The 23,309-nt window shown below is 45.2% G+C and overlaps 1 protein-coding gene and 1 pseudogene across 1 annotated transcript; one reads left to right on the top strand and one right to left on the bottom strand.

Annotated features, from left to right (window-relative positions):
- Window positions 1-1,354: 1,354 nt before the first annotated feature.
- LOC132585795 (peptidyl-prolyl cis-trans isomerase A-like) lies at window positions 1,355-1,808 on the top strand (annotated as a pseudogene).
- Window positions 1,809-12,942: 11,134 nt separating this feature from the next.
- On the bottom strand, window positions 12,943-14,054 carry LOC132585951 (free fatty acid receptor 2-like). Its single transcript, XM_060257835.1, has one exon. The coding sequence runs from the start codon at window positions 14,045-14,047 to the stop codon at window positions 13,022-13,024; it is 1,026 nt and encodes a 341-aa protein (XP_060113818.1). The 5' UTR covers window positions 14,048-14,054; the 3' UTR covers window positions 12,943-13,021.
- Window positions 14,055-23,309: the final 9,255 nt, after the last annotated feature.

The following is a 23,309-nucleotide window of genomic DNA, read 5'->3' as shown; positions in this document are numbered from 1 at the left end:
TTGGCTGTGGGGAAGGCGAGCCGTTGAATCGGGGCTTTCTTTATGTCCCGCTTTCCTACGCAGACTTTGGTCTCCCAGATCCTGCTCTGACACGCGACAGCGCGCAGGCTCACGGGTGGAAGGGGGGCCATTTCGAGGCCGGGAGTTGCCAACTCCGGGTCTGGATATTTCTGGAGATTTGGGGGAGTGTAGCAAGGATTGGGTGGGCAATGATTGAGGAGAAAAATGGGGTGAAATAGAGCGCACCCTCCATAAAGTTTCCAGGGGAACTGACCTCTGTCGCCTGGAGATCCATTGTAATCAATGTTCCCTCTAAGCGGTGGAGTGTTGTGAGCAAAAAGTCTACTTTGTGATCTGTTGCCTACTGGCATTAAAGTTGTGAGCTACTGCATAAATTAGCTTGCTCTGGGGCTATTTTCCTGAGCTGAGACAAAAATGTGTGAGCTGGAGGCTAAAAAATTGTGAGCCAGCTCAGTTTAGAGGGAACGCTGGTTGTAACTCCCTGAGATCTTCAGAGCCACCACAACAACAGTGCAACTGACAACAGTGCAGTTTGCAGAATTTCATTTTCGCTAATGTGGCCATCTTTGTCTTCCCTGGTTGCCTTTGACAGCAGCGTGACTGAGAAAGAAAACAGGTTAGTGTCCCCTTGCCTTGCAGGTGTCTTGAGGTTCTCCCTGCAACAAGGAACCATTAAAAGCACAAGAACCTGGAAGGGAAGAAAGAACGTAGCCTTTGAGCGTGCTCAAGAATGTGGAATGAAGTTCTCTAAAGAGAGCGTTAGCTCAATATTTTATCAAATCTCAGACTGCACCCTAACACTCACCCCTGCAGAGCTGTTGCTGCTGGTGCTCACGCCACCACTGCTTTTATTATTATTTCCCCCCTCCTCACTGGATTCATTCCCAACCAGGGGTCGTTTCCTTGAAAAAGAAGTGCCAGAGCTCATTAGCGCAACTCATTTGCATAACTCATCTTCATATGCCACATACACCTGACATCACCATAAAGTGGATTAAATTATATCCTCTCAGCATCTGTCTTCAAATGCTTCATCAATTATCATTGTCATAATAAAACCATACTCCCATCATACTTTTTACATTACTTCCTCCTGTGTGGCAAGAGTGGCACGATGTCTGCTTTCTATGCTTTGGCTATTTCCCCATTTTTTGTGGGGGGAAATGTTAGAAAGTTTGTCAAATCTTAAGCAAAATTCTCACAGGGGGGGATTGAACAATGGAGCCCAGAAGCAAGGGTTTTGTTATGGTTTTGGTGGAGGGGCTTAAGAAAGAAAGCGCAATAAAATTTAGAGGTTCCAGAGCTCCACTCAAAATGAGGCCTAATTTCCAGCATGGCTAATCCTGTCATCTTTGACGTAGCTGCCAACGGTGAGCCTCTTGGACACGTCACCTTGGAGTTATTTGCAGACAAAGTTCCAAAGATAGCAGAGAACTTCCATTCCTTGAGCACTGGGTATGGTTCGAAGGGGTCCCGCTTCCAACAGAATCATTCCAGGGTTCATGTGTTAGGGTGGCAAGGTGTCTTCACTTGCCGTAACAGAACAGAAGGCGAACTTATTTAGGGTGAGAAGTTTGCTGATGAGAGCTTCCTCCTCATGCCTGCAGACCCTGGCATCTTGTCTATGGCAAATGCTAATGGATCATAGTTCTTCATCTGCACTGCCAAGACTGTCTGGTGGGACAGGAAACGTGTTCTTTGGCCATGTGAAAAATGGAATGAACCTTGTGGAAGCAATGGCGTGCTTTGGGTCCAGGAACAGCTAGAGCTGGAAGAGAGTTTTATAGATATCCTGGACCTCCAAAAAGACAAATGTGAGTTCTAGATCAAATTAAGCCTGAACTGCCCCAGGAGCGAAAATGACTAAATTGAGGCTGTCTTTGCTTTGCTTATGTTCTGAGAAGACAAGTCGCCGGAAAACAGAATAATGCTACTCACATTTCGCCATTGCTGCAATAAAGATAAGGTGTAACGCTGCAAAGAAAAAGGATGTCACCTGAATCTATTGTTAATATATTGAATTTTGGTACTAACTTTTGTTTTGTTGGAATTCTTTTTGTGTATCTGTAAATTTGTATTATATATAAAATCAGCATTTTATTTAGCTGCAGGTTTTGGTTTTTTTGTAATTTTGTGACGGCCTATGGCTAAACACAATAAATTAATCCAATTCGATAACTCTAGGAAAAGTTGAAGGCAGCAAGAAAAAGAGGAGGACCTAACATGAGATGGATTGAATCAGTCAAGAAATCCATGGTCCACAGTTGGCAAGACCTGAGCAAGGATGTTATCAATCAAATATTTTGGAGGTCAGGTCATTAATTCATAGGGTCACGATAAGTCGGAAGTGATTGACGGCACTTAACACACACACACACAGCCTTTTTTTTTAAGCAGGAGTGCACAAGAATGCAGTTCCAGCTGGCTTGGCATCAGTGGGTGTGGCCTAATATGCAAATGAGATCTTGCTGGGCTTTTTCTGCCAAAAAAGCCCTGTACAAATCAATGGTGGCTCAGGGGATGTGGCCTAATATGCAAATGTGTCCCTGCTGGAATTTCTACAAAAGAAGCCCTGTGTGAAACAATGGTAACTCAGGGGTGTGGACTAATATGCAAATGAGTTCTTGCTGGGCTTTTTCTACAAAAAAAAGCCCTGCACGCACTCATGCTCTGGGTATATGTGGATTGCTAAATCCCTGTGCAGAAGCAATCTTCAGGTGACCGTGCATACAGTTGAACCATGAAGCGTGTGTTTTTCTCCCAGTGTTCTCCTGATGTGACGGCAACAACACTGTGACTCTTCAGAGGTCATCGAAGGGCTTCCAGGAAATCATCAGCAGACACATTGGTTCCCCAGAGAGCTGTTACTTCAGGAGCCTGTTTCTTAAGGACGGCGACTGTGTCACAGTGCCTGAAAACCCGCAGATGAGTCCTGGACAGGAATGAGCCAATGAACCTCAAAGTTCATGTCTCGAAGTCTGCCTGGAAGCTCTTTGTCCTTCCTCCCAGTGATTGAGAGCTTTGTTTTGGTTACTGAGCACCAAAAGAAACATCAACATAATTTCCTATTAAATTTCACATCAGCCAGAGATGATTTCTGGTTCATCATATCCTACCCAGCCTCAGCCTTTAATTCTTCTAGATATCTATCCAACATGTATTTTATCTTAAATGTGTATTATTTATCTAATACCTTTATACTGAGAATCAATGCGATGTAGTAGATAGGGTGTCAGCCTTGGATCTAGGAGACCCAGGTTCAGAGCCCCGAGAGCCAGTTTGATGTAGTGGTTAAGAGTGATGGACTCTGATCTGGAGAACCAGGTTTGATTCTCCACTCCTCTTCCACATGAAGCCAGGTGGATGACCTTGGGTCAATCACAGTTCTCTCAGAGGTGTTCTCTCAAGAGCAGTTCTCTCACACAGCCCCACCTATCTCACAGGGTGTCTGTTATGGGGAGAGGAAGGGAAGGAGATTGTAAGATACTCTGAGTGAAGGACAGGGTATAAATACAACTTCTTTTTCTGTTCCATGGAAACTTGCAGGGTGACCCTGGATAAGTCACACACTGTTCTCTAACCTACCTCATAGGGCCACCACGGTGTAGTGCTTAAAAGTAATGGACTCTGATCTGGAGAACTGGGTTTGATTCCTCACCCCTCCATATGAAGCCAGCTGGCTATATATACACACAATGCCATTCGATTATTGTTGTTGTTGTTAACCTCATAGGCAGAGGTGGAATTCTAGCAGGAGCTCCTTTGCGTATTAGGCCACACACCCCTAATGTAGCCAATCCTCAAAGAGCTTACAAAAAAAGAGCCTTGTAAGCTCTTGGAGGATTGGCTACATCAGGGGTGTGTGGCTTAATATGCAAAGGAGCTCCTGCTAGAATTCCACTCCTGCTCATAGGGTTGTTGTAAGGATAAAATGGATGAGAGGTGAGTGATGCAAATTTGGGGGGTTTCATCACTGGGGAGAAAGAAAGTATAAATGAATAGAAATACATAATATTATCCCACGCTTCTTTCCAGGATCTCAGAGAAACATACACGTTTCTCTCCCTCGTCCTTTTTACTATCACAACTGCCTTGTGAGGTTGGTTAGGCTGCATATGAGAGAAACACACAAAGAGAGAGAGAGTGCAATTGTCCCAAGATTACCCAGTGAATTTCATGGCTGAGTGGAGATTTGAGTTTGAGACTCCCACATTGTAATCCAGCTTGTTAACAGCTATGCCGCATTGGTTTTCCTAATTAAATCAAAATGTGGGAGGAGTAGAAAACAGGACTGAATGAAGTACAGAGCGGTACAGGGGCTGAACTGGACCAATCTATTCATCCATGATGGTTGCCTGACAGTTCGGCGTAATATTGACTGGCTGGTAACACTAATGGCTTGGTATATTTGTCAGTACAGATGTGTGGACCTAGCAACCACTGAGCAGCAAGAATGGGCCCAGAGCACAACAAAATGGAGAGAGCATAGAACCCCAGGGAGGCTTCTGATTGGTCAAAAGAGCCTCAGTCAATTCTTTTCCCAAGTCATGTGCCTTCTCTGGCCCAGGCAGCTACTCCTGTGCCAATATTTGTGCATCTTCTCCTTTACTACCTCTCCTATTATGTCCAATCTCTTCCCCAATAAAAAACCTTCATTCCTGACTCCAGGCAACCTTTTGACTCCTTATCACCTGCTATCTCTGCCTTCCCCCCCTTTTATAGCATGTTCCTTATAAAATTAATAACTTCTCATAAACCCGGAGGGGGGAAGAGTTACAAGAGAGCCACCGTTCCCAAAGCAACATAGCCTTGACTTGATGGCGCGCGACACAAGAGAAACAGGAAGTGGCCGCAGTGCTGTTGATTATCTCAGACGAATACATTTTGTGCCAGCTGATTTGGCTCCCAGAAGCATCGGGTTGGTATTTAATAGTAACAGAATGCTAACACAAGGCTGGCGTTTATTAGAGACAAAGCTTAATAGGATGTTGACTCACTACAGCAGGTTTCCTATATTCTTAATTATTATTTTACTCCCCGCAGCAGATGGAGGTGCAACCAGGCATAGGCTCACAGAGGGAGTGGGCGTACAAAACTACCCAGGGAGGTCTGAAAGAGCCTGAGAAATCCATCTGCCTCGTTTTCTTTTCAGGAATCACAGAATCATCGAGTTGGAAGGGACCTCCAGGGCCGTGTAGTCCAACTCTCTGCACAGTGCAGGAAATTCACAATTACCTCCCCACAACCCCCTCAGTGACCCCTGCTCCGTGCCCAGAAGATGGTTAAAAACCTCCAGGATCCTGCTGAGGTGACCTGATGGATCAGATTAGTGATCATTCTAGTCTACGCTTGCCAATCCCCAGTTGCAGGCAGGCAATCCCCTGGTTTGGAGGCCCTCCCCCCACTTCAGGGTTATCAGGAAGTGGGGCAGGGGAGTGGAAATGCCTGTCAGGCACTCCATTATTCCCTGTGGAAACCTATTCCCATAGGGTATAATAGAAAATTGATCTGTGGGTATCTGGGGCTACAGAGGGGCTATTTTTTCAAGTAGAGGCACCAAATTTTCAGCATCACATCTGGGGCCTCTCCTCAAAAAACCTTTCCAAGTTTCAAACAGATTGAACCAGGGGGTCCAATTCTATGAGCCCCAAAAGAAGGTGCTCCTATCCTCAATTGTTTCCAATGGAAGGAAGGCATACAAGAGGAGTGTGGTCCCTTAAAATTTGATAACTAGAACTCCCTTCAGAGTTCAATTGTGCTTGTCACAACCTTGGTCCTGGCTTCACCCCCAAAGCCCCCAGATATTTCCTGAGTCGGACCTGGCAACCGTAATCTAATCCAGCATTCTGTCTTGCTTAGTGTCCATCCAGTTGTTCTGGAGAAAGCCAATAGGGTAGTGAATGGGGTGGGAAGCTTCAGAGACCAAAAGGAATGAAGTTCAGATCTTTACCACCTGATGACTCATCTCTTCTCCTCAGCTGTGGAGACTGCTGGCTCCAATTTGGTGTCTTAACTAGTGGAACAAGTTCAAGAGGATAAGGAGCTGTCCAACCAGGGCAAGAAACAGGCTCCAGGCCAGCATACAGAAACAGCACAGGAGTTGTCCAATCAGATAACCAGACCTTAGAAGTCTACAGCAACTTAATGCTCTAATAACTGTAGGAGAGGAGGAGATTGGATTTATACTCCAATTTATACTCAAATGGGATCTGAGATTGATAAAATTGTCATAGAACAAAACTCATAACAAAGAAGGGGCTTAAAGCTTAAACCTTTCACTACCTGAAGGAGTCTCAGAGCAGCTTACAATCCCCCTTCCCTCCCCTGTGAGGTAGGTAGGGCTGGGAGAGCTCTCCCAGAACTGCTCTTGAGCAGAACAGCTTTGAGAGAACTTGTGGCTGACCCAAGGTCACATTAGCAGGTGTATGTGGAGGAGTGGGGCCAGTCCTCCCAGATAAGAGTCTATGCACTTAACCACTACACCAAACTGGCTCTCAAAGTCCAAGCAGTTATTGAAAGAAATCTGTCTGGTCCTCCCTCCTGGACTCAGTTCCACCCCTGGTAGTAGTAGTGGAAAGTGCCAACAAGCTGAAGCAGACTTCTGGTGACCTGGTAGAGTTTTTGAGGCAAGAGACAAGCAGAGGTGGTTTGCCATAGTCAACCTAAGTTTATCTTCTTAGGTGATCTCCCATCCAAGCATTAACCAGGGCTGGACCCCTGTTTAACTTCCAAGGCCTGCTAAGAGCAGGTTAGCCTGTGCTGCATTCCAAATTCTTCTTCATAACTGAGAGAAGGAAGCCCAAGAGACAGCTCCTCTGTCCTAGCATGGGCTCCAGCTGCTGCCTTGTCAAGAGATCCTGGACTCCTACCCACAGGAATCTAGCTCCTGAAGCTTATTTGAGCCCACATTGGGCTACCCACTGGCGGGTGCTTCTGAGTTATTCTTAGGTGTTGTTGATTCCTCTTGATCCTACTTCCAGGACCTAGGCTTGCAGGTGAGCTTCGCTGGGGGTTCCTGATTCTGTTTCCTTTTAAGAGGACCCTTAGAAGCCATGGGATTTGAGATTGAAAAAATTGTCATAGAACAAAACTCATAACTAAGAAGGGGCTTAAAGCAGGTGGTGGTGGCGGTGTGAATGTTTTGAACCTGGTCATTTCCCAGTAGTAGTAGTAGCAGTAGTAGTAGTAGCAGCAGCAGCAGCATTAGTAGTAGCAGAAGCAGTAGTAGTAGCAGTAGTAGCAGCAGTAGTAGCAGCAGCAGCAGTAGTAGCAGTAGCAGCAGTAGTAGCAGCAGCAGCAGTAGTAGTAGCAGTAGTAGCAGCAGTAGTAGCAGTAGCAGCAGTAGTAGCAGCAACAGTAGTAGTAATAGCAGTCGCAGCAGTAGTAGTAGTAGCAGCAGCAGCAGTAGCAGCAGTAGTAGTAGTAGCAGCAGTAGTAGCAGTAGTAGTAGTAGCAGTAGTAGTAGCAGCAGTAGCAGTAGTAGCAGCAGTAGTAGTAGCAGCAGCAGTAGTAGCAGTAGTAGTAGCAGCAGCAGTAGTAGTAGCAGCAGCAGCAGCAGTAGCAGCAGCAGTAGTAATAGCAGTCGCAGCAGTAGTAGCAGTAGTAGCAGTAGTAGTAGTAGTAGTAGTGTGAATGTTTTGAACCTTGTTATCTCCCAACCAGAATGGGGGGCCCCTCTTGTACAGGGGGAAGTGTTTCATTAAAAAGCACCCCCTCCTCATGTTGGCTCAGCTTCATTCGGTTTTTAGTTTTGGGTTTTTTGGCTGTTAAGTCACAGTTGACTTATGGCGATCCCTTGGAATTTTCCCGGCAAGAGACATTCAGAAGTGGGTTGCCATTGCCTGCCTCTGCATCACAACCCTGGTCTTTGTTGGTCCTCTCACATCCAAAGAGTAACCAGGGCTGACCTTGCTTAGCTTCCTAATGAGATCTGGCTAGACTGGGCTTATCCAGGTCAGGATATGGAGATGGCCAAATCAGCTTTGATTGGTGAAGAATTTCAGTTAACAGGCCATGTTGATCCTTTCCCCAGGCCAGACAGCTGTAGCCCCTTACCCAGAAAGTCCATCTTCTCCCCCCCCCCCCCCCCCGCACACACACTTCCATAGAACAACCAAAGGGAAATACTTTTGTAATAATAAATAGGTTACTTTATTTACAGACCTGTTTAATAAGGCAGAGTTCACCTTAACAGGTTAGACATTTTACAGTGCAGTCCCAAGAATATTTCCCCAAGAGTAAGCCCCACTGAATAGATCTCCATAGGATTCTGAGTCGATCTGCTTAGAATTCCTTGCTTAGGGTGGGGAATGGCAGAACTTCCAGTCTCACTGGCTTGCCATCAGTGGTCAAATGAGGGTGGGCGGATAGGCACTCCTTAATACAGGGGTGTCAAACATGCAACCCATGGGCCAGATCAGGCCCCTGGAGGGCTTCTATCAGGCCCCCGAGCAACTCATTGTTGTCTGCTTCCTTCTTCCTTTCTTGCTTCCTTCTGCATCACAGCTTGCTTTGCCAGGCTTGCTCAATGAAACAACAGAGCAAAGCCTCTGTTTTCTCTATTGACTAACCAGCACATGAAGCAGTGTCTGTACAAAAGCTCCCAATGGCCAGCCATTTCATATTTTCCTCTGGGTCTTAGGCTCAAAGCATTGACCATGAAATTTCTGTAATGAATGTCAGTAAATCAAAAGTACATTTGCAACTTACAGATACACACCTGAACAGCATACACAAGATTGCTACAGCACAGACATGGCCTCCAGATTTTGATGCAGTGATTCAGAGCAAGATGTGTCAGCTATCAGAGACTGTTAAATAAACAAAATATTGCAAGAGCACTAATCTTTTAAGCATGTCTTAAGTTTATAAAAAAAAAATCAAATGTGTTTGTCCGTGTCCTTTAAAAGGTTTATATCTCTGCTACCTGGCATTAGGTTTTATTACACACATGCCCCGGCTTGACAAGGTCTCATTTATGTCAGATCTGGCCCTCACAACAAATGAGTTTGACACCCCTGCGTTAATACTTTCCATACATCATGATCCCGTCCCTCCCACCCACCCTAGAATGAAGCCAGGGAAACTAGATTCTGACTCACAGCCTGCCACTTTCTAAAATAAAACAGTAGCTAAGGGAGCATTCACAAACGGGGGAGGGCATGTCCACTTGGGAGCCCTGTAATCACACCGCCTTTTAAATTGTTAATCAGGGATAATTAATTCATACAACATGTTGATGGGCAAAAGGGTATGCATTTGAACGGTAAACTAGCTCTCTCCAGCATAGCTCTTGCAGAGACTATTCTCTATTCTGCCCCTGTGCATCAGATTGCAGTCTGCAGCCATCTCCTGGATATTTTTTTTTTAATCCTGCACTTTTTCCAGGAAGTTCAAGGCTGCAAGACTGCTTCTCCTTTTTCCACTGTATTCCTACAACAACTCTGTGAGGTAGATTAGGCTGAGAGCGAGGGATTCACCCACAGTCACCCAGCAAGCTTCCATGGATGAACGGGGATTTGAACCCAAGTCTCCTAGTCCTAATCCAGCACTCTAAACACAACACCTCAGTGGTTCTTTTGACCGCAATTTCTGACAGTTGAATACACGGTTTGGAAACAGGATACTCATGATAGTCATTACTGTCTTTGGAATTTTGGCTAATGAATGATTCCTACTTCACACAGGAGATGGCGCCATTGCAATAGTTTTGAACCCAGTGCAGTGCACAAAGGATTCTGGGAAAGTTGTCCTCATGCAATCCATGTGTCACTGTTTTTCCCTGGGATTTTCTTTCTTAAAAGAAAGACCAAAAGCATTGGGGAAAACTCTGTCTATAATAAGTAATCCAGCTCCATGCTCCTAAAGTGCGTCTATCAAAACACGAGCAGGAGGTGACGAGCTTACTCTCACCTACAAGTGATTGCATAAGGGTTGCCAACTCCTGGTTGGGGTCTTCCTGGAGATTTGGGAATGGATCCCAGGGGGGATGGAGTTCGGGGAGGGGAGGAGAAAGCAAGATTTGGGAAGGGAAAGAACTCCAGCAAATATAATGCCAGAGGGTTCACATTCCGAAGCTGCCATTGTCTCCAGTGGAATTTGTCTCTGTAGTCTGGAGATCCATTGTAATTCTGGGAAATCTCCAGGCCCCATCTGGAAACTGGCAACCTTGTTGGGGAAGGTGTAGGAGAATCCTTTGTAAACGTTTCCTGGCTTTTCGTGGAATAATACACAATCATGCAACGAAGAGCAATCAAGGGTTTGTTAATCTACAGAACGCTTTACAATCAGTTACATTCAGCATTAATACAGCAGGTGAGGATCCCATCTTGATAGACTCAATAGCACTTTTCCCCCTTTTATTTTCTTTTACAGTCTGTATTATCCTGCAGTCTGTTTTCAGAATAAGAGCTTTTCTGTTAATTCAGATCAGTTCCAGGCTCTCTGTCAAATATTACACAAGGAATCCTGACTGATTTTCCCTGAGGAGGCCAACAGAAGAGTCTAACCAACACTGCCAGCAAAACAGCATTATCTATAGTGGTCCAGGTTCCAGTTCCCAGGGTGGTTCATGCTGGCTTGAATTACATCAACAGCTGCAGACAAAAGCTAAAGTGCAAGTAGTCAACCTGGAAAGGGCTGTGGCTTGGTGGTAGAGCATCTGCTTGGCATGCAGAAGGTCCTAGATTCAATCCCAGACATCCTCCAGTTGAAAAAACCTGGTAGTAGGTGATGTAAAAGACCTCTGCTTGAGACTCCGGGGGGGAGGGGAGGGAGGAAAGGAGGAGAAACCCATGTAGAAAACCACAAAAGGTGCTAAGCAACAGAGACCACACAAAAAGGGAAAAGGCTGATATACTTAACTGTATACAAACCAAATATTAATATATAAGGTGCAAACACTACAGTACAGTTAGTGAAGAGTCCCTGATACAGTGCATTATACAGTGACTTTAGACTATTATTAGATTTCAATACATTACAGTGAAATATGAGAATTAGTAAAGTACAAGTGTAGGCCTGCAATACTCACAAGGAAGGACTCAGTGCAGAGCTTTAAGCTGAGCAGCTGTCACCACTGGACCCAGCGTAGGTACCCAGCACTGCTGCCACCGACCACAAGAGGTAAATGTGTCCCTCAAGTTTGCTGACAAATCTTAGTGTCCGTGTGCCCCCAATCTGTGGATTTAAGTATCTGCAAAAGGTGGCTGCCACATTTCACTAATAGTATATAACAGGGATAGCCAACGGTAGCTCTCCAGACGTTTTTTTGCCTACAATTCCCATCAGCCCCAGCCATTGGCCATGCTGGCTGGGGCTGATGGGAGTTGTAGGCAAAAAACATCTGGAGAGCTACCGTTGGCCACCCCTGCTATATAGATAACGAGGCCTTTTTTTGAGCAGGAACTCACAGGAACACAGCGCCGGCTGGCTTGGTATCAGGGGGTGTGGCCTAATATGCAAATGAGTTCCTGCAGGGCCTTTTCTACAAAGAACCCTGCATGAAACAATGATGATGTCAGGGGGTGTAGCCCAATATGCAAATGAGTTCATGCTGGGTTTTTCCTACCAAAAAAGATAACAATTGACAGTCTGTCCGCTAATTAATTGTTTCTGTAACAGTCCCATTTTTGCAGAATGACCCGATACAATTGTTGGAGACTGTCTATAAAAAAACAAGAGCTGAAACATCTTCATGCATGATGTGGACTTATTTACAGCAAAAAAAATTGATACCAGCCAAGCATAAGAGGGGAAAGGGGGGGATTTCTGCAATACAAAAAGTATAAACCAATCAGTAGAAACAAAAGTACAAAGAAAAAAGGAAGGATGAAACAAAAAGAAGACAAGGAGCTTACATTTACAGTGCAATCTAAGAACCTTTTCCTGGGAGCAAGCCCACTGAATATACCCGAGTAGAATTCTGAGGAGATCTGTTTAGGATTGCTCTGCTAGAATTCTAAAAATACTTTTGATTTCTCATATATAATTCATCAAGGCTTTTTTTTTCTTAGCAGGAATGCAGTTCTGGCTGGCTTGGTGTCAGAGGTGTGGCCTAATATGCAAATGAGTTCCTGTTGGGCTTTTTCTACCAAAAAAAGCCTTGGTTCTGATAATTTTCATGTACAGCTCTGATAACACAAAGGGGAAATGTGAAAAAAAAATGCATGTCCCACTTATATGTGAGCTGAGGAGCCAAATTTTGTAAGGGAAAGCAATCATGTAAAATTGCCATGACATGATGACTAGGATCTTTACCAGGCAGAAACAAAAAAAGAAAGACATGTCACACAAATGCGGTCAAATCCAAACAATCATTGAGGCCCTTGGGAGATAATGCGTCTAATGTGAAAAAAAAATCCAAAAGGCCTCTCTCTGAAACCATAACATGTTAACATTCTGAGACTGATAAGGCCTCAATTGAAAATTTTCAATAACAAAAGGTTTAAAATCACTAATTTCACTGTACTGTTTGCAAACACAGTTAAGTATATCTGAATTTCCCCCCTTTTGTATAACTTCTAGTACTGAGATCCTGGAGAGCCGTTGCCAGTCTGAGTAGACAGTTCTGACCTTGATAGACCAAGGGTCTGATTCAGTGTAAGGCAGCTTCATGTGTACAAATGAAGGCTGATATCCCCGTTGCAAACAGTAAGCTAGCCAGGGATTGCTGAGGGTTAGTTCCCAAGGAATCTGCCTTAGATCTCATTGTGGCTGCATGGAGACAGGGTGCTTCATGTAGATTAGCTCTACCTGTAGGATAAGACCCATCCCATAGCCTTAGCTGATTGTCCTTACTCTCAAGTGATTTGTTCAGCACGATTGATGCTCACTCCCTGAACTGCCCATAAGAAGAGCCCTATCAGCTCTGAAGACTTCCCTTGTGAGGTAGATTAGAGCTCTGTGGAGGCCACGAGGCCCTTTTGAGAGCCACGGGGAAGCAGGTCCTTTAGTCCTCCGGCAAAGTTCTGATGCACGTCCAAAGAACGTCCCTCAAAGGTTACCTCCTCGAACCAATCCTTTCATTTGCCAGCTCCCCCATATTTGATATGGATGATTTGTCAATCCCGTTGTTTTCTCCCTCAGTGTCACAGCAGGCTAAACACTGCCAGTAACACCGCGGCATCACATTCTGGAGTTTGCGGCCCAGGCTGGCAAAACATTTGGCGAAAGTCTGCTGGATGGCAGTGGAGGAAAAATAGAAGATCGCCGGGTCCAAGGAGGCGTTGAGGGTGCTCAGGAGCAAAGCGTACACTCTCCAAGGCGGGCTCTCATTCTGGATGAAGCCCACAATGTGGGAGATGTTGTACGGAGCAAAGCAGATGGCGAAATTGAGCAGAGTAGCCACGGCCAGACCCACGGCCCGCTGCTTCCTGCGGGCCTGGATATTGGGCAAGGAGGTCAGGATGCGAATCAAGTTGACATAGCAGAAGAGAGTGATGAAGAACGGGAGACAGAAGAGGGAGAGGCAGAGCTCCAGCCGGACAGGGAGGAGGATGCTGAGCTGGCTGGAAGAGAACTTATCGTAGCATTTGGAAACATTGGCAGGAATGGGGATGGTCTCATTGGCATCGACCACCTTGTATTGAACAATGTAGACGATGCTGCAGTGGGAACAGGCCAAGAACCAGAAGAAGATGCTGGCAACCACTGCGTAAGCTGGCCTGCGGTTCAACTTGTATTTGATGGGGTAGGCCACGCCCAAGTAGCGCTCCACGCTGACCGCGGTCAGAAAGAGGGTGCTGATGTAGATGCTGCTGTAGTAGCAGAAGCCGGTGAGAGGGCACAGGAAGTCAGGGAGCGGCCAGGTCATGCCCGAGGCAGCTTCCACCATCTTGAAGGGCAGGAAAAGCAGGAGGATGATGTCAGAAATGGTCAGGTTGAGCAAGAGGATGTCGATAGGGGCCGCCTTCTGGCGGACTTTCAGCAGGAACGTGTAGATAGCCAGGAGGTTGGAAGGAAGGCCGGTCAGGAATGCAAAAATGTAGACCGTGAGGACCAGGGTATTGGAAGGCAACAGGTCCATCCTTTTGGATTCTACAACAGAAAAAATTGAGAATTACAATTTGTGGTCATCCAGGATATTGGTCTGACAGACAACAGACAGACAGACTGACAGACAGACCGACTGACCAGGGGTGGCCAAACTTGCTTAATGTAAATGTCAGATGTGTGAGAGCCAGAAGGAAGGGAGGAAGGGAGGGAGGGAGGGAGGAAGATGGGAAGGAGAGGTGGAAAGAAAGCAACTTTAACTTTAAATGCCTTCTCCAAGTTGCCTGATGGGGTGGTGGAGGTTTCAATAGATGAAGAAGATGAAGATGAAGAAGATATTGGATTTATATCCCGCCCTCCACTCCGAAGAGTCTCAGAGCGGCTCACAATCTCCTTTACCTTCCTCCCCCACAACAGACACCCTGTGAGGTGGGTGGGGCTGGAGAGGGCTCTCACAGCAGCTGCCCTTTCAAGGACAACCTCTGCCAGAGCTATGGCTGACCCAAGGCCATGCCAGCAGGTGCAAGTGGAGGAGTGGGGAATCAAACCCGGTTCTCCCAGATAAGAGTCCGCACACTTAACCACTACACCAAACTGGCTCTCCACACAATATTGTTTGGTCAACCCTGAGATAGATTTTTAATATAGAGCTCTTTAGTATAAAAAGCAAAACATAAGTTTATTTCTACAGGGATGGGGAACTGGGATGAAAATAAGAAACACTAGCAGCTGCATGTTATCACTAAGAAGGTCACACTGCTAATGGAGAACCTTCCTCCTCCTTCTTGACCTCTCTCTACCTAGACAAAGGAAGTCACCTGACTAACAATCAATAACTTAAACAAACAAATAGTCCTTTTGTGGGCTTTCTCTTCATTGTCAGACAGCCAAGTTCCTCTTCTTAGGTCAGGCAGACAATGGAGATCAGGTAAACACTTTTAACCCCATAATGACTGAAACTTAGATCATTGCAAAGGCACGCAGGACAGGCACAGAATTCCAACATCCACATCTCAACTCTGGTATTCCGTGGAGGTCTCCCATCCAAATAATAGCCAGAACTGATCCTGCTTAGAGCTTTCGATATCTGACAAGACCAGGCTAGCCTGGGCTATGCAGGCCAGGGCCCGATGAACTCTAAACCCTGATCTCATTTCTGTCTGATATGCACCAATCTGCCTCTAAGTGGCGATCTTCTCTCTCCAGTTCATACCACTAGACAGGTAATCCGTCTTTGTACATGTTGAGAAGCCTCCCTATAAGGTGAAAAAATATTTGATTTATACTGTAGCTAAATACACACAGCTGCAAGTTACTCTTTGTGGCAGCAGTCCCTAAGTAGGGCACTGAACGCAAAAGACAAATTGACGTGATGCTGGAGGTCCAGGAACAACTCTGAGAGTTTTTGCTTGCTTGTTTGTTTGGGGTTTTTTTAAGATTAAAGAAACTACGGGCAGATGTATTTATTTTTATTAGTTTGAAATATTTACATCTCCTCGCGGACTTAAGGTGACTAACAGAGGAACAAGTTGCAAGGACACCAAAATAGCATAGAAGTCCATCAACAAGATAAAAACACTTGGCAGGTTAAAAAATGCAGCTTGATTGCCTGCCACCAAATAAAATAAAACTATCTTCCTACTGCCATTGCCCACTCTGGGTTGGAAAACACCAGGAGGTTTATGGCGATGCCATACAATCCACTCTCCAAAGCAGCCAATTTCTTCAAGGCCACTGATCTTGGTCACCTGGAGATCATTTGTAATACGGGAAGATCTCCAGGTGCCACCAGGAAGTTGGCAACCCTACTTCTTACACTTTTCCTAACTGGGATTCAATCTGATGGAGGCACTGGAAGACACAGGGTTTCCCCTTGCTGCCATCAGTATATTTTCCTGCATGGAGCAGCCGTGGGGGTGATTTAAATCAGGTAAATGGGGGAGGGGAGAGGAAGTCCTCCCTTCCCCACCACCACCCTGTCTGTGGAACTCCCATGTTCCGCTTCCACAAGGAAGAGGAGGAATTAGGATTGCTAGGTCCTTCCTGGCAACCAGGGGAGGAATGAGGAAGACTTATCAGGAGAGGGAGGGAGGCCCAGGTGATGTCGCTTGTGACATAGCTGCATCGTTTCTGATGTGCACAGGAAGTGACATCATTGTGCCGCAATGTCACAGTGACAGTTTGGTATTTGGGCAAAAACTCTACAGTAAAGATGGCTTCTACCATAGAGTTTCTGCCCAAATACCAGAGCATCACCGGGTGTCGCTGGCACAGTGACATCGCTTCTTGTGCACACTAGAAGTTGCCAGCCATGTTGCCTGGGCCTTCCTCTTTCTCCTGTAAGTACCTCCACCGGCCAGCTGATCAACAGGAGGGCGAGGGTGCCCTGCCTCCATTGGGGGGGGGGGGGAGCGGCAATTCTAAGAGAAATGGAAGACACACAGAGAGAAATCCCTCATTTAAACAAAAAAAAAAATAGTATATCAGTTTGTTATGTGCCACATGCATAGAAAGCTAGCTTGTCAGCGAAAAGACTTGAACCCTTCTCCCTGACTTGTACATTTTCTAGATGCAGGGTAGTGTGTCAGAAGTGTTCAACTATATGAACTGCCTTCTCTGTCTGGAGGAAGATTGACCTTTCATCTTCCGGTTGGGGAGCCCTAGGGCATCATAGTCCCCGACTTCAGGCCCTCGGTTGTGATCAATGGCACCGCCCTGAATTTATCAGTATTTATTTAGCTCTGCTTCCTGTTCAGATAGAGAAAGGCTGTTGGGAGGAGCGGGGAGGAACTGGAGCAGGAAAATGGGTCTAAACTATCATATTAAAAACTGTGAGCAAATATATTAGGCAAATACAAACGCTGGGGCCAAATCGGGGGGTGGGGAGAGCAGACTTCTAAGAGGAACAAATGCATAAACAAAGGGATAAGCAAATTCCCATGAGTAGGCCAAAGGGACAGCAGTCCGAAGTCAACAGCCAGGATCCAAAGAACAGAAAAACTTATTGCCCTACGCTAATAAAGGATGTCTGTGGCCATGGTTGTAAAGTAGAATGGGATGGATATGTATTTATGTATCTTTGAAGTTCATCTCTTTCTCCTTTTTTGCCCGCTTGTTTTAATAAAGATTTTAAAGGCTGGAAAGTGGTCTTTCTGCCATTTTCACCACCATGTTTCAGGTGCAATGCTTCAGCCAGTACCACTGAGTTTTGCAATACTGCAGATCAGTATAGAGTACTGGATCCGGTTGAAGGTTATCATATTAACCTTTAAGGCCCTTAAGGGTCAGAGACCCACGTTTCAGGACCACCTCTCCTGGTATTAAAAAAAAAAAAAAAAGGTAGTCCCCTGTGCAAGCACCAGTCGTTTTCGACTCTGGGGTGACGTTGCTTTCACAACGTTTTCACAGCAGACTTTTTTACAGGGTGGTTGGCCATTGCCTTCCCCAGTCATCTACACTTTCCCCCCAGCAAGCTCATTTCACCGACCCTGGAAGGATGGGTCAACCTGGAGCCGGCTACCTGAACCAGCTTCCGCTGGGATCGAACTCAGGTCTTGAGCAGAGGGCTCCGACTGCGGTACTGCAGCTTTACCACCCTGCGCCATGGGGTTCTTCTCGTTTGGTATACCCCCCCCCCCAAAAAAGGGTGATACGCTATGATCAAGACTTTTTTTGTGGCAGGAACTCCTTTGCATATTAGACCACACACCCCTGAGGCAGCCAATCCTCTTGAAGCTTATAGTAGGCCCTGAACTAAGCCCTGTAAGCTCTCGGAGGATTGGCTACATCAGGGGGTGTGGCCTAATATATAAAGGAGTTCCTGCTATAATGATAATAACCTGCTGGAGGTTTCTGGCCCAAGAGACATCCAGTTGTCTTCGATCAGGGCCAGCGCATTTTCAGCCCTGGCCCCAACCCGGTGGAACTCTCTGCCGAACTGTGGGACTTAATGAAGTTCCAGAGGGCCGCAAGGTAGAGATGTTCCACTAGTTGAGGATAGTGACAGCTTCCCATCTGACTGGCACGCTCGTCTTCCTGCCTCCTCCCACTAGGTGGCAGCATATCCTGGCAGTCCCATCACCATCTTAATGGTTATAGAGGATGATTGCTATAGAATATATTATGGATTTGAAACATGCTTTTATTATGTAAATGTTTTATATGGATGTGCACTGCCCTCAGCCCTGTCCCACAAGGGAGGGCAGTTTAAAAATCTAATTTCATAAAAATAAAATAATTTTAAAAATCAGCAGTCTCTGTTGAACTGCTTTCAAGAAATAGGCTCTGGGCTGAAGTAGTCCCCAGAGAAGAACTAAAATCCATGTTTCGTTACTTGTCTGCACCATTGAGCTGGATTCTCCAGACAGCTTTTGTAAATCAATAGTTCCTGGTTCAAACATCTAGAGTGCTTGTGTTGTGCCTGCTATGTCTACAGTACAACAAAAGGTGGTCAAAGACCACCCATAAGGGTAGATATAATACTAGGGGATCTTAGTGTGATATTATAGGCAAGGGTAGAAAAATAGGTGGTGGAGCTCATCCAGGAATTGTTATGCAGATTCATCTACGATTCAATGGACAAGATGGGGAGGAGGAGGGGGAACCGTCAGAAAGGTTCAGGAGCTGTGCTCCTGTGAGCTCCTGCTGAATTCAAGGCCTGATTGTAGGTGCTAAGGATCTCCTAGGCAAACATTATTTGGGAGGATTTTCCAGAATGAATAACTTTGGGAGGCTGCGAGAACTTACCTCGCTCCATAAGACGCACCTGAGCATAAGACGCACCTAGTTTTTAGAGCTGTTTGTGTGAATTTAGAGGCATTTGTGTGAATTTTTTGCAGTATTCGCTCCTTAAGACGCACACACTTTTCCCTCCACTTTTTTGGGGGGGAAAAGTGAGTCTTATGGTGCAAAAAATATGGTATCTTCTTGCCAGTGCGTGCAAAAGATGTGACTCACACTACTTTTGCATTAATTTCACGGAACAATTAGAAATATACTTCCCGCACAAATGCTGGCAACTGTCACATCTAATCCTTTATGTAGCCAAGGCTATCAACTGTTGATTTTGTTATTAACCCATTTGCATTATATTGTAACCCTTTTCATTGATTTTAACCTACAATCTAGGCACTGAATATTTTACTTGTGTTGTAATGTTCAACATCGGTTCTGTGTTTTGCAGTTTAATTAATTTTAGCAGAAATTTCTTTCTTGAGCACCTTTCAACCATAGCTGATCCCCAAGTCAGTTCACAAGACAATTTTAAAAACATAAAATCCAAAACCTTAAACATGGTACGTAGTATTTAAGAGGGAAGCAACTTTTCCCTGGAACTATTTATTATTTAATATAATAAGCCATTTTGCTTGGTCTTTCCCATTTCCCCTTCTTCCATTCTGCATGGCTTTTGTACATGCTGATCCCATGAAACATCAGCATAACCTTTTTGTGTGGTCCAAGGGCCTCCCTTCTTCCTTTCTCACCTGCAGAAAAGCTAGTTGGATGCAACTCAGTATAGCAAACTATAGCAGATCCTCAGTCTAAACTGAAGGTCTTCCAGAACAAGTAGGAGGGTTCTTATTCCAGTCCAAAAAGCTCCTTCGCCTCTCCCCTTATAACTCTGCAAGGGAAAGAGCTACAGATTTGCTGTAAAAAAAAAGAAGAATGTTGAGAATTTAGAGGTTGTGGCAACACATCATTAGAATGTTAGCGTGCTGTTCTGCAATGACCATTACTGATTTTCTAAAATGTCAGCCTTAGCTGCAAGAAATGCTGGCTACACTGTACTGCACTGTTAGGAAGGAATACAGTGAAGTGGCCCATCAAACAGCCACAGAGGGGTCAACGGACTGTTGAACTGCTCATCAAAAAACTGACTCCCTGTTCACGACTGACAAACAAGACATAAGCCAAACTGGCAGGAGTTTGAATGTCCCTACTCAGAAGGGCAGTGATAATAAATATTTGCTGTGATTGTTACATTTTAATCCCTCCTGGTGTAGTGGTTAAGAGCGGTGGACTCTTATCCGGAGAACCAGGCTTGATTTCCCACTCCTCCGCTTAAAGCCACTGGGTGACCTTGGGCCAGTTGCAGGTTCTTTCAGAGTTGTTCTCTCAGAGCTCTCACAGCCCCACCAACCTAACAAGGTGTCTGTTGTAGGGAGAGGAAGGAAAGGTGATTATAAGCTGCTCTGAGACTCCTTTGGGTAGTGAAGGGCAGAGTAGAAAACCAAACCTTCTTTAGGCTTGCCAATCCGCAGGTCCCAGTGGGGAATCTCCCAGTTTGGCAGGCTCTTTCCCACCCCCAGTCAGCTGGCCAGTGGGGGAAGCCCTACCCCAACAGCCTCCATGTGCCTTCAAACCTCAGAAGGCTTAACATGATGCTGGGAATGGCTTGCTTCTACAAAAGTATGGTGTGCCTTTAAAAGAACCAGGTTGAATGGGGGCACAGCAAGCCTGCAGAACAACGTGGCTGTTGGAAGAGAAGCAGCCCAGAAACAGTTTGTTTTACACACACAAGTTGTTTGCACACTAAGGTAGTAACCATCTCTGGTTTCCCTGTGTTAGTCTGACAAACTGGGTTGGGTATAGAGCAGTCAACAACTCCCATGATGAGTAAATTGTCCCAGTGAGACCACAAAGTGTGTGCTTCCAAACTGCATTTATTTTGGCTGCTCTGTGTGTGAGAGAGAGAGAAAGAGGGAGAAAGTGAGGGAGGGAGGAAGGAAGGGGAAGTGATGGTGGATGAGAAAATGAAGACTGTATTCAGGGGAACTGCACTGCTTTATTTTTATTTATTTATTTTTGGGAATGGGAAAGTCTCCTGGCTCCATCCCCAAAGTCCCCAGGTATTTTCTGAGTTACACTTGGCAACCCTAACCTCCTTCATAATTATGTCTTTCTTTGCTGTTTCCTGTTGTTTCCTAATCTACTTGGTGGCAGCTTTATAACAGTCTCAAAGTATTGCTCATTGGAGAGAAGCTACCAGTTAACCAAATGGCCCGATTTTGTTTGGATTTTAGGGACGTCAGAGAAAGAAGACCTAAATGAAACAGATGGAAATAAATGTTTTGTTCTCTGGAAGTCTATATTTTGCCCTGAATCTTCCACATACTTTTGTAAATCCTGAGTGAAACACAAAGTGGCCACCTTTTGACCAAAAGGCCAAGTGATATTTGGATCTAAAGCCTGCAGGAAAAGCATGACCCATAATGAACCCAGTGGAAATAACTAAGTATTTTGCTATTTGAATGTACCACAACCTCTGTTTTGCCTTGGATCTTCCAAATATTTATGTAAAGCAATAGTTCCTTGTTAAGCATCAAAAAACATACAACAAAAAAGAGTTATTTTCTTATTCAGAGTAAGAAAAAGAGCAAGGACATGGTAGGCCCATTGCGAGGGCAAGAAAGTGAAATTGTAACAGGTAATGAAGAGAGGGCGGAACTGCTCAATTTCTACTTTTCCTCAGTCTTCTCTTCTGAGGGGAACGGTGCTCAACATGGCAAAAACAGAACATATAAGGAGGGTATGAAGTTCCAACCTAGGATCAGCGTAGGGGTAGTACATAAACATCTAGTTTCTTTAAATGAAACTAAGTCCTCAGGACCAGAGGAATTGCATCCAAGAGTTCTAAAAGAGCTTGCGGATGCAATTTCTGAGCCTCTGGCTATTATTTTTGAAAATTCTTGGAGAACAGGAGAGGTGCCGGAAGATTGGAGGTGGGCCAATGTTGTCCTCATCTTCAAGAAGGGGAAAAAAGAGGATCCGGGTAACTACCGACCCATCAGCTTGACGTCTATACCTGGAAAAGTTTTAGAACAAATCAAACAGTTGGCCCTGAAACATTTAGAAAGAATGAATGTGACTACTAAGAGCCAGCATGGTTTTCTCAAGAATAAGTCATGTCGGACTAACCTGATCTCTTTTTTTGAGAAAGTGACTACCTTGCTGGATCGGGGGAGTGCTGTAGACATCGTTTATCTTGATTTCAATAAGGCTTTTGATAAGGTTCCACATACTGTCCTTGGTGACAAGTTGGTAAAAATGTGGTTTAGATCCTGTTACCGTTAGGTGGATCTGTAACTGGTTGACAGATCGCACCCAAAGAGTGTTTGTGAATGGTTCCTCATCCTCTTGGAGAGGAGTGACAAGTGGAGTGCCTCAGGGCTCTGTCCTGGGACGTGTTTTGTTCAACATCTTTATCAATGATTTGGACGAAGGAATAGAGGGAATGCTTATTAAATTTGCAGATGATACTAAATTGGGAGGGGTTGCAAACACAGAAGAAGACAGAAACAGGATACAGGATGAGCTTGACAGGCTGGAAAACTGGGCTAAAACCAATAAAATTAATTTTAACAGGGATAAATGTAAACTTCTGCATTTAGGTAGGAAAAATCCAATGCATGGTAATAGAATGGGGGAGACTTATCTTAGCAGTAGTATGTGCGAAAAGGATCTAGGGGTCTTAGAGGATCATATGCTGAACATGAGTCAACAGTGTGATGCAGTGGCTAGAAAGGCAAATGCAATTTTGGGCTGTATCAACAGAAGTATAGTGTCCAGATCATGTGATGGGATGGGATGGTATCGCTTTTTACTCTGCTTTGGTAAGACCTCATCTGGAGTATTGTGTTCAGTTTTGGGCACCACATTTTAAGAAGAATATAGACAAGCTGGAACGGGTCCAGAGGAGGGCGACGAAGATGGTGAGGTGTCTGGAAACCAAGTCCTATGAAGAAAGGTTGAAGGAGCTGGGCATGTTTAGCCTGGAGAGGAGGCGGCTGAGAGGTGATATGATCACCATCTTCAAGTACTTGAAGGGCTGTCATATAGAACCAATGGGTTGAAATTAAATCAAAAGTTTCCGGCTCAACATTAGGAAGAACTTCCTGACTGTTAGAGTGATTCCTCAGCGGAACAGGCTTTCTCGGGAGGTGGTGGGCTCTCCTTCCTTGGAGGTTTTTAAACAGAGGCTAGATGGCCATCTGACTACAATGAAGATTCTGTGAATTTAGGGGGAGGTGTTTGTGAGTTTCCTGAATTGTGCAGGGGTTGAACTAAATGACTCCAGAGGTCCCTTCCAACTCTATGTTCTATGATCACCTGCTCTGTTTGTTTGTGTTGCTGTCTTAACATAGTGATATTCTGTAGGAATAATCATAACAGTGCATGGGAGCGTATACCCTCCATGTCTATCACCTGGGATAATCACTGTTATCGGGTGCTTTTCAGATGGGGGAGGGGGGGGAGACCACAGACATTAGCCTCCTTGCACATTCTGCGAAGTCAGC

Source organism: Heteronotia binoei, chromosome 17, assembly GCF_032191835.1.
Source record: "Heteronotia binoei isolate CCM8104 ecotype False Entrance Well chromosome 17, APGP_CSIRO_Hbin_v1, whole genome shotgun sequence".
Classification (NCBI taxonomy): domain Eukaryota; kingdom Metazoa; phylum Chordata; class Lepidosauria; order Squamata; family Gekkonidae; genus Heteronotia; species Heteronotia binoei.
Note: the sequence above shows the minus strand (reverse complement) of the source record. Positions and strands in the feature narration are given on the sequence as shown.